General features: G+C 41.1%; 1 protein-coding gene across 2 annotated transcripts in view; it reads left to right on the top strand.

Moving 5' to 3' along the window:
• Window positions 1-418: 418 nt before the first annotated feature.
• Uggt1 (UDP-glucose glycoprotein glucosyltransferase 1) overlaps window positions 419-11,070 on the top strand; it is an 80,653-nt gene continuing 70,001 nt past the window's right edge. For both annotated transcript variants that reach the window (XM_051204268.1, XM_051204267.1), the window contains exons 1-3: window positions 419-544; window positions 4,911-4,993; window positions 6,498-6,628. In XM_051204268.1, coding sequence (XP_051060225.1) covers window positions 429-544; window positions 4,911-4,993; window positions 6,498-6,628 — 330 coding nt within the window. In that variant the 5' untranslated portion in view covers window positions 419-428. The remainder of the gene's footprint in view (window positions 545-4,910; window positions 4,994-6,497; window positions 6,629-11,070) is intronic.

Below are 11,070 nucleotides of genomic sequence, written 5' to 3'. Positions count from 1 at the left end.
CTCCTTAGGCACCAGGCACAAATGATATACATACATACAGACAGCTAAAACACTAGTACACATAGAAAGAAGGTAGAAATATTCTTAGAAATAAAAATGAACATATATACATACATGTATATGTATATGTGTATAAAAATGTCTTCATTAGTTACTCTCTACTTTATTTAATTGCCTTGTTTGTTTTTGAGATAGGGTTTCATTATGTAGCCCTGGCAGGCGCTCCATAGATCAGTGTGGGCTTGAACTCAGAGATCCACCTGCCTCTGGCTCCCAAGCACTGGGATTAAAGGCGTGTGCACACTCACCCTGAGATAGAGGGTTTGTCCCTGAGCATCACAGTTACTTGTCCCTGAGCATCAGGCTGTCTTGTGCCCTTGTGAAATCTTCACCTCACCTCTCTTTTCCTTGTAGGGCTCTCCTACAGCATGGGACTTGTGATTGCACTGGCTTCACTGTGGTCCCTGGCAGAGGCCAATTCCAAAGCCATTACAACCTCCCTTACCACAAAGTGGTTTTCCGCTCCACTGCTACTGGAAGCCAGGTGAGGAGCTGCTCTCTTCCGTACGCGGGGTACTGTAGACTTAGGGTCTGCTAGTAAGTGGGTACGCAGTAGTGAGCTTACACTTTTCCTTTGCCCCTGCTAAGTGTCCCTTACAACGCTCACTGCTCTGTCTGCCAACTGCACAGGACTGACCCATGGGCAGGGTTAGGAGCACTGCTTATAAGAACGACAACCTAGGGGAAGAGAATGGGGATGGAAGAGGAAGGGGCTATTTGTTTTAAGCTGGTCCTGTTCTTCATTGGAGTCTCCCAAACCCGGGTACAACCTAAAATTTGGAGGTTGTTGTTGTTGTTGTTATTACTTTTATTATTTACTTTTTAGTAAGTCAGATCTTACTAATTTGTATCAACATATATACATATATTTAAAGATTTATTTATTTGTTTGTTTGTTTTTACACCACATAATACTCCCTTGTGTAACTATATTGGTCCTCGGCATGACATTAGCTTTTAGGGTGAGGAGCATATGCCTGTAATCCCAGCATTTGAGAGGTTGAGGCAGGAGGATCAGGAGTTCGGGGTCATCCTTTGGTATATAGAGAATTCAAAACCAGCTTGGGATATATGAGACAGTGATTAAAAAAGGGGTTATCGTAAGGCTGGGAATGGGTAAGTTGTCCAGACACCATCTGAAAATGTCATCATCCGGCAGCAGTAGCAATAAAGGAGGGAGAGCTTCACTTGGTGGTAGATGCTTGCTTGCCTGCCGGGTGTGAGGCCCTGGGTTCAGTCCCCAGTGCTAACCCCACCTCCACTGTGTGGGGTTAGGGTAGGAGAGCTGTGTGTTTGAGGCCAGACTGGGCTACATAGCAATTCTCTGTCACAAGTAAGCAATCAGGCCGTACACTTTAAGTATATAAAATAATTAAGACTTAAATTGATAAAATATGCAGTAAGTGATTTTTTAAAGTAATCCTTGTTTTTTTGTTCTTTTAAAGACAGGGTCTCATGTATCATGGACTTGCCTCAAACTTAATATGTAGTCAAGGGTGACCTTGAACTTCTGATCTTGTTTCCTCCTACTCATTGTTGGGATTATAGTCATGTGATATCATGCCTGGTTTATGTAATATCGGAGACAAGAACCCAGGATTTCACACATGCTAGACAAGCACTCAACATTAGAGCTGTATCTCTAACTCCTAGAGGATTTTTATGGTACATATCATGGAGTTGAGAAACCATGTCTAATACTAACAGCTCAAATTCCTCAGTTTTTGTCCAGTTTCTTTGATCACAATTGAGTATGTAGGCTGTGATGTTTCCGTCATCAACTTCCTCATGGTGTCTCTGGAATTTGCCACTTTGAGTTGTAACCTCTAGGCCTCTTCTCCAGTAAGTGTTTGCAACAGGTTGTCAAGGTATTGGGCCTTGCAGGCCACTCCCAAAGAAGCCTTGTGTATTTGTATTTGTATCATTCTGCAGTAGTTCTCAACCTGTGGGTCAAGTGACCCTTTCACATTGGAAAAGATATTTACATTATTTATACCAATAACAAAATTGTAGCAGTGAAAATAATTTTATAGTTGGGGTCACCACGAAATGAGGAATTGTATTAAGGGGTCACTGCATCAGAAATGTTGAGAACCACTGCTCTAGAGCTAGCTGAGGCCACCTTTCTTCCCTCTGTCTATGACAATGATGGTATCTCTGTGGATGAGGGCGAAGAGCTCTATGTACCAGGGCATGTAGCTGTTACAGACCTTGTTTTCCTTTCATCCAGCCCTAAGGGACTAAAAGCATTCCTGTGTATATTTTTAGATTGTGCCTGATGATTATGAAGGGACATTTTAGCTCTGTGATTGCTCATGAAGTGATACATATTTAACTGAAGTAAAACTTAATGTTTTGAGCAGCTATAGTTGCTAATAGAAATAGATATTAAAGCCAGGCAGTGGTGGCACATACCCTTAATCCTGGCACTCTGGAGGCAGAGGCAGGAGGATCTCTGAGTTTGAGGCCAGCCTGGTCTACAGATGGAGTTCCAGGACAGACTCCGAAGCAATACAGAGAAACCCTGTCTCGAACAAAACAAAACGAACAAAAAAGAAATAGATACTAAAATGGCCAAGGGATATAGAATGATAGGGTTATAAATCAGATCATATAAATTTATATTGACTACTAGACTAAGGAAACAGGATTACCACCAGATTTACAGATTCATGGAGGAAAATCAGGTTGCTTGTAGGAACACACACACAGTCTTGCTATGTAGAGACTAAGCTAACCTTAGACTTGTGATCCTTCTGCCTCTGCTTCCCAATAATAGTTATTGGATTATAGGCAGAGCCACCAAGCCCAGCTAGCTTCCTTTTTATTTTTTTCATAGATGAAATCTTTAGCAAGCTCATGGCAGCTTCCTTATTTGGAAAGTGGTTGTAATTGATGGTGGCTGTGAGGACTTTACACTTAGTGAGTATGCCAAGTGCATACTCATCTAGTCTTGTGTAAGACTTAGCTCATCTCCACAGTAACGATGGAATTATAGAATATGCTTGCCACATACTATCTGGTATATGTTTAAGCTGTTTTAGTTTTTTTTCTTTGTTTTCTGTAGATGAAGAACTTTTTATTATGATGTTTTAAAAGTATGTATCAATAAAGGAATGGTATGTGTTCTCCTGTACACATGACCCATTTTAACAATGATTGGGGCTGGATGTGGCTCTGTAAGTAGGTGCTTCTCTGGGTTGTTGGAGGCCCTAAGTTTTACACACCCAGCATCAAAGAGCAGAAAAACCAGTGTGGGTACAGTAACCAGTACTATCCCCTTCCCTAACTGAAATGTTTCATAGCATAGGAATTCAAAGCTAAAAAGCATAACAGAGCAATTAAATAGCAAAGTTAATTATACTACACAAAAGCTAGCATATTTCCTTGTAATAACGTTTCCTATTACTCTCTTTTCTGCTGGATCATTCCAGGGAATTTAGTTGTTTTCTTAAGACTACCACAATCATAGATTTCTGAAGTAGGATAAAAATTATGTTTGAAGAAAATTGTTTGATTATATGAAAAGTATATTTAGCCCGAGTGAGTCCTTGATTTGTCTACTTCTGGTGAGTAAGTATGCCATCTCCCCTTAGTTCATGACTGCTGTCCTTTTGAGTCCTTTTGCATAGCATGACATCTCAGTACCGGTCTTCTTAGAGTGTAAGCCATGCTAAGGTGAGTCTAGTGCTTTATATCAGTACCGGTCTTCTTAGAGTGTAAGCCATGCTAAGGTAAGTCTAGTGCTTTATATCAGTTGCTAGACAGCCTAGAAAAAAAGACTGATGGAGGCACTAAAATTAATATATTTATAATAGTGGGTAATTTTTGAAACCCATTTTTAGAGAAACTGTGTTTCTTATTTTCCCATATTTCTGTGTTTAGCTGTGGAGTAGAGTGAGAGTTGAACACCCCAGTGTAGGCAAGTAATGGGCAGGCCTTCCTTTGGTAGGTAAGCTGAGGTCAGTGTTGGCAGTAATGGGCAGGCCTTCCTTTGCTAGGTAAGCTGAGGTCAGTGTTGGCAAGTAATGGGCAGGCCTTCCTTTGGTAGGTAATCTGAGATCGAGATCTGTAGTTTGCTTTAAGACAGTGAGAGGTAACCACCACTTAGCTCCAGTGAGGAGCACCAGTTCACATGAATCATTCATTCAGCAGCTTTAGACTTGAGTGAAAAGAAATTCAGGAAGGCCATTATATTAGGGTAATAGTGTAAAGCTGAAAGAGATAATAGTTCGTAGATTTGATTTTGTTAGATATGTGCTGATTATAAGCTTAAAAAAAATGGTGACCTTGAATTTTTTTTTTTTTTTTTTTTTTAGATATTAAATGTACCTTTATTCTTCAAGAAAATTTGTAGGGTTCATGTTTCCTGTGGGAGGACACCTTAAGCTAAACCTATTTGTTCTTTGTAAGAACTTTCAGAAAGAGTATGGGCAGAGCTATTGTCAGAATGGCCAGTTCCTAACTCTGCTTTCCCTGCTGATGAGTTCTAATGGGTTTCATGAGTCATTTGTATATTAGGGCTTCCCTATTTTTATAACATTTTTATTGTTCTAGGTTTCTTAAGAAATAGCTACTGAATGAACAAGTTATTAAGCTGTTATTTATAGCTAGTGTGAAACAAGAAAGCTTACTTTTCATTGAAAAATATACATTATACTTACAGATGTATAATACATATATACACATACATGTTTGTGTATATATGTGTGTATATACATATATAAATAAATTAAAAGCCAAACTATAGACATTTGGGAATGTAAATCCGCTTTTATTCTCCCTAGCAATATAGCCTGTGATGGAAGATTTTATTGTCTCATTGCTGATGTCTCCCACTTTTCTCCCAGTGAGTTCTTAGCAGAAGACAGCCAAGAGAAATTTTGGAGTTTTGTAGAAGCCAGTCAAAATATTGGATCATCAGATCGTCACGGTAAAATTGAAGCAACTATTTGTTTGACTTTGTGGTCTGGGAAAATGTTGTAATAAAATGGTCTCTTTTGTATAGTATATGTAACATGGCAGTTAATGGAAAACACTACTTTCTTTAATGACTAGAGTTGTCATGGTAGGAAGATTGAACCCAGTGCGTGGGAAACCTGTGCTATGCCACTGAGCTATTCCCAAGCCCCTACTGACTTAGACCAATACATTTTTATTTTCCTTTTCAAGAGATGTGGTCTTGCTTTGTGACCACAGTCTGATTACACAGTCCTACTGCTTCAACCTCTTGACTAATTGGGGCTGTTGGTAGACACTACTATGTGTAGCCACAAATCATTGTGTGTGTGTGTGTATGACTGCAAATAATGCCTTTCTTCCCATTGCTTTTGCTCTGTTGTGCTCTTGTTAATGTGCTTTGGGACTACTTAGTGGAAGAACATTTTATTTTAGATCATTTAGCATTAAGACTTTATCTGTCTGATTGATTCTGTCTTCTATTATGAACTAATTACACCACTGATCTATTTGTGTTATGTGAGGAAGATGCTGGCATAAGTTTTGGGCCTGCACACACATGTAGGCATGTTCATGTCCCCTTGTGTTCATATATATACATGAGTGTATACCACAATCACACACATGCCAAAGTTAATATTTTTCCTTTTAAAACTTTGACCATACTATATAGTCAAAGCTAAGTAAAAGTTGGGTATTCCTTGTCTCTGTCCCTTGTATCTGTTTGCTTGCCTTTAAAAGCCTTTTTACATTTATTTCGTAGTGGTTTTTTTTTTTTTTTTGGACAACACACACATTTGCACACACATTTATATTGCAGTCTTTGGCAAAAGTGACTGCTTGCTTTGTAACAAGTTTTGTACTTTTGCTTTTCATTTATTAGAGGACTTTTTCATACTAGCATACAGATTTCTTTTCCCTCTAAATAATTTTGCCTAGCTTTTTTGTTTAAGTACTTATCACCAACTTTTATGATACTGTCAGTGCCCTTTAATATCTTTTTGTACTCCTTAGTGTTTTGCTTCTTTAGCTATTTGAGTAGAGGGCACAATCTAGGTTCTGAGAGTACCAGGGTGTATATTATTGCCTCTCTGTGTAGGTGTCCAAAGTCGTAAATATGTACTTTAGTAAATGATGTGGCAGACAGACATTCTCAGACCCAAGGAGTGGTGTAAGTGGTCTCTGGAAGCACAGAGTAGAGATGAAGTCTCTCCTGAGGGAGTGGCTTCTTAGCTGAATTCCTCCAGGAGCAAGCCGTCCCGGTGAAGGAAGGTAGCAGTGCAGGCAAGCGGGCTAGTTTAGAGCAAGGGAAGGGGTGTCCACCTGTATCGTGGACCTCCGGTAATCTTAGCCACTTGACAGAAAGAAGCTCAAGGTGGGAAGAGTTGATTGTCTATGTCTGTTTTGTACTGTATGAACTGTCTTGTTCGGTTATCCACAGACGTGCAATTGTTCTGGTTAATGTGCTTCTTTGACAGATACCGATCAATCCTATTATAATGCGATACTGGAAGCCGCCTTTCAGTTTCTGTCACCTTTGCAGCAGAATTTGTTGAAATTTTGTCTCTCTCTCCGCTCCTACTCAGCCTCAATTCAAGCCTTCCAGCAGGTAAGAAGACACCGTTGCATCTAACAGACAGCATTTTGTAGGGCGAGGTGGTGATTCAGTTGATTGTCGTTCTCTTGGGAGTGACTTGCAGTCACCACTTTCTTTGTCTGATACTTTCTGGGATTTATGATTTATTTTTAAATCATAACAAAACTGATGATTTGGTCTTGAATGTGCAGGCAAATAAATAAATTCTACCACTGAACCGTATCTCCTTACCAATCACAGGTGTATACATTTTCATTTTTCTTGCATCGGAGTTGGACTTGGGTCTGAACTCTGTCTGTCTGTCTGTCTGTCTGTCTGTCTGTCTGTCTGTCTGTCTGTCTGTCTGTCTATGTTGGCTTTTTGAGACAGGGTTTCTCTGGGTAGCTTTGGCTGTCCTGGCACTCGCTCTGTAGACCAGGCTGGCCTAGAACTCACAGAGATCTGCCTGCCTCTGCCTTCTTAGTGCTGGGATTAAAGGTGTGCACCACCACTGCCTGGCTGGATTTGAACTTTAAGGGATGGTTTACACTTATTTTCTTGTGATAAATGAAAAGATTGCTGTCCCGGAGCACGTGGCAGCCGGATGCTAGTATGCAACACCGTCTGGAAGATGTAATCTTGCTGAACCAGTGAACCTGAGTCTGATCACAATCTTTGGATCTAAGAGCAGGAGATACAAGAGCCAGGAAGTGTCAGGCACCACTGGGGGAATGTAGTCCAAAACGTCTAGGATTCGAGAAACAGTTTAGTAGAGGGGTCTGGGACCCTCGGTGGACAAATGCACAGGGAAAGAGAGGGCATAGTAACGTCAAGAGGCCCTCAGAGGGTCACCGCAGGGACCCTGTTTGGTTTCCAAAGGGGAGCACAAGAGAGGGTCAGATGTGTTCATACCAACTAGACATTTGTGTGAGAGGAATGTTGATTTTAATACCATCCTGTATTATAAAACAAAGCAAAACAGATGGCAGAAAACTACTCACGATGGATGAGTCACAGGATGGGTCACTGAAGTGAGCACCCTTGTGACTTTGACTAGGCCAAGAAGTGATTTTTCTCTGGCCACCCATGAAGCCCTCCATGGACTGTCTGTCATGGCTACCTTTTGTCTTCCCAAAGAAAGCATGTTGCTACTTCCTGTCAGAGTCATCTCATGTACTTTTGTTTTTAAGTTGTTTTCTTGCCCAAGAATGCATCTGTACCCAATAGAATTTAATTTTGTTCTGTTTTAGAAAATGTTAAAACTTTGGCAGAGGGTCTGTTGATTGTTTTTGTTGTTTTGTTATTCTTTGTAGCACAGGCCACTTTTGAATTTTCCATCGTCCTACTCCAGCCTCCCGCGTGTTGGGATTATATGTGTGTGTTGCTGTCCTTAGCTCCTCTTTTCTTTGTCTGTGTATCCCGTGGACTGTGTTATACTTTTCATGCACTCAGTTTTGCTGATCACTATTTATGATGCAGTTTAACATATTCCTCTGCCTCCTATTTCTTGTAAAGAGGTAGCTCAGACCAGAGGCTCAATCAGAATTACATTTCCTTCCTTAGACAAGTCTGCAGGTAATGTTCTCGCCATTCACTAGGGGACGCAAATGTCTGTCTGATTTTCTTTTTCTCCTTTTCTCCTTTCCTCAGTCTCTCCCTCCCTCCTTTCCTTTCTTCCTCCTCCCCCGTTTCTTGCTAACTCAAAATTTTTCCTTATAATTATATTCTTCCCACTCTTTAGTACCTCTTAGATCCTTCAAGTTCCCTCCTCACCCATCTTTATGTTCAAGCAAACAAACAAAAAAAGGAAAAATAATAATTACCCACTGCACAAAAAATAGAAAATTAAAACAAACTATAAAAGAGGAATCAGTTATGACAAAAATACCAAAACAAAACAAAACAAAACAAAAAGCCAACAAAAAACTGTGGCGCTTGTTTTGTGCTGGCCCACTACTCCTGGGCATGGGGCCTGCCTTGGATTATGAATGATGCAGCTGGTGATACTCCATTGGAGAAGGACGATTTCCCCTTTCCCAGCAGCTATCAGTTGCAAACAGATTCTTGGTGAGGGGTGGGACTTGTGTTTACTTCTCCTTCTTAGTGCCGGGATTTTGTCTGGTTTGGACCTGTGCAGGTCTTGTGTGTGATGTTAGAGACTGAGTTCATATGCTTATCGCTCTGGAAGACCCTGTTTGCTTGGTGTTATCCAACACCTCCGCCTCTTCTTCCAGATAGATCCGTGAGCCTTGAGGGGAGGGATTTGATAAAGACACCCCATGTAGAGCTGAGTGAAGTCTCTCGCTCTGCACCTGTCCAGTTGTAGAACCTTTTAAGTTATCATCTACTGCAAGAAGAAGCTTCTGATGAGGATTGAGTGTGATGCCCTGCTCAGTGGTTAGAGCAATATTGTCATGAGAAGCGATTTTATTGCTGTGTTCCTTTAGTAGGGTAATAAATAATAGTATGTTTTCTCTGTAGCTTTGTCTTGTATGTTCCGTATCATCAGGTGGGCCTTAAATCCAATAAAAAGTGGCTGTTTATTCCTATAACACTTTTCACTGTTAGACCAGGTATTTTGGTTGGCTGTGTGGCTGCGGTGAAGCTTGAACTGCCTCCTGCTCTCTGGTGCCGGACTCACAGGTGTACCCCTTCAAGCTTGCCCATCAGAGCTGCGAAGCTGAGACTATACAGAACTCTCCAGAATGTTAATTCTCTTTGTTTTCTTTCTTCCCCTATTACTCTTAGCAACCAGAATCCTGCTTTCTGCTTTGTGACTATACCCATTGTAGGTACCTCATATGAGTGCCGTCTTACAGTCTGTCCTTTCCTGTTTGTTTCCAGAAGCACAGTTTTCAGTGCTCATCCATGTGTGGCATGCGTTAGGTTCTCGCTTTTATTTTCTGCTGAGCAATACTCCACTGTATGTGCATATCACGTTTTGTTTGTTTATTCATTCGTTCCCTGGCTGACGTCTGACCCTTACAATAGCGCTGCCTGGAGCACTGGCGTCTGCTGAGCTTCTGTTTCTAGTTAGTTCTGTTCTTTGTATGTGAGGGGCCGCATGGAGACTACATGCTTAACCTCTTACTGGCAGGGTTGGGGATTGAACCCAGGCCTTTGCACACCTAAGCAGTTACTCTATGGTTGGGCTATGTCCTTGGGCCCCTGTATTGGATAATGTAATGAAGCACTAAGCTGCTTTATATAGTGACTGTCCGCTTTTACGTCCCACTCATAATGTTCTGGGCTCTTAATTTCTCTATCTGCCTCAACATTTTGGTTTTTCTATTTCTTTCCCTTTCCCTTTTCCTTTCCCTTCCCATCCCTTCCCTTCCCTTCCCTTCCCTTTTCCTTTTCCTTTTCCTTTTGAGCTTAGGGCTGGCCATTTTGGCAGGTCTGCCTGCCTAGCTTGTTCTGGGGCTCACCTGTCTCTATCTCTCCCACCCAGGGCTTACTGGAGGGTTCTGAGAATCTGAGCTCTGGCCCTCATGCTTTACCCACTGAGCCTTTACTTAGTCCTGTAGAGCTTTATATTCATTTTGATGTGTGATTATTGTTCTTACCTGTTAGAGGTTTCTGTAATGCTAAGGAAATACATTAGTATATTACTGAGATTCCCTGCTTGTTCTCTTGTATCTAAAAGAAAAAGTTTATCTAAGTTATGTGTACGCATGTGCATGTGCCACCCTCAGATCCTCTACAAGGGCAGTGTGCACTCCAGAACCTTCTCTGTAGCTTCCCCTCCTGCGCTGTTTTTATTTGGACTTTTTCTTCCATCGTGTCTGTCCTACTTTAAGAACTTTCTCCTTAACGTGGGGCCTCGTCCTAGAAGGGAGTCTTGGCTTGTGATTTATGCAAGATACTGAGCAAGTATACCACCTCAGCGTCTCTGAGGTGCCTAGTACTGTCTGATGCTAGCGTGGACAGAAGCCATTGGCCTACCATACTTCCCAGTGAAAACCTGTTGTCTGTTCTCAGGGTCCTTACTTCTTTGTCCTTGACCCTATAATCTGGCCTCTGCCTTCGGATAACTGATATTACAAATGTGAGCCATTGTGCCTGGCTTGTTTCTTTTTTGAAATTAATTTTAATTTAAATTAAAGACAATTTTATTTTTTTCATACCAATCCCAGTTCCCTCTCCCTCCTGTCCTCCAATTGCCCCTAACATACCCCTCCAGCTTGTTTCTGTAGATTTTATACAATTCACTTAAATGAGGGACTTCCAATTAATTTACACATCATCTTTAATTAGAACCCCATAATTCTACCTTGGCACTTTATTTTTTGACATATTTATTTTATGTGCATGAATGTATTACTCACATTCATGTCTGTACCATGTGTGTGTGCCAGATTCCTGTAGAGGTCACAGGAGGGTGCCAGGTTCCCCTGGAACTGAATTTATGCACGGTTGTGAACTGCCATATGGGTGCTGAGAATTGAATTGGGCTCTCTGCAAGAGAAAGTGCT

The sequence above is a fragment of the Phodopus roborovskii genome, unplaced genomic scaffold, assembly GCF_943737965.1.
Source record: "Phodopus roborovskii unplaced genomic scaffold, PHOROB, whole genome shotgun sequence".
NCBI classification, from domain to species: domain Eukaryota; kingdom Metazoa; phylum Chordata; class Mammalia; order Rodentia; family Cricetidae; genus Phodopus; species Phodopus roborovskii.
Note: the sequence above shows the minus strand (reverse complement) of the source record. Positions and strands in the feature narration are given on the sequence as shown.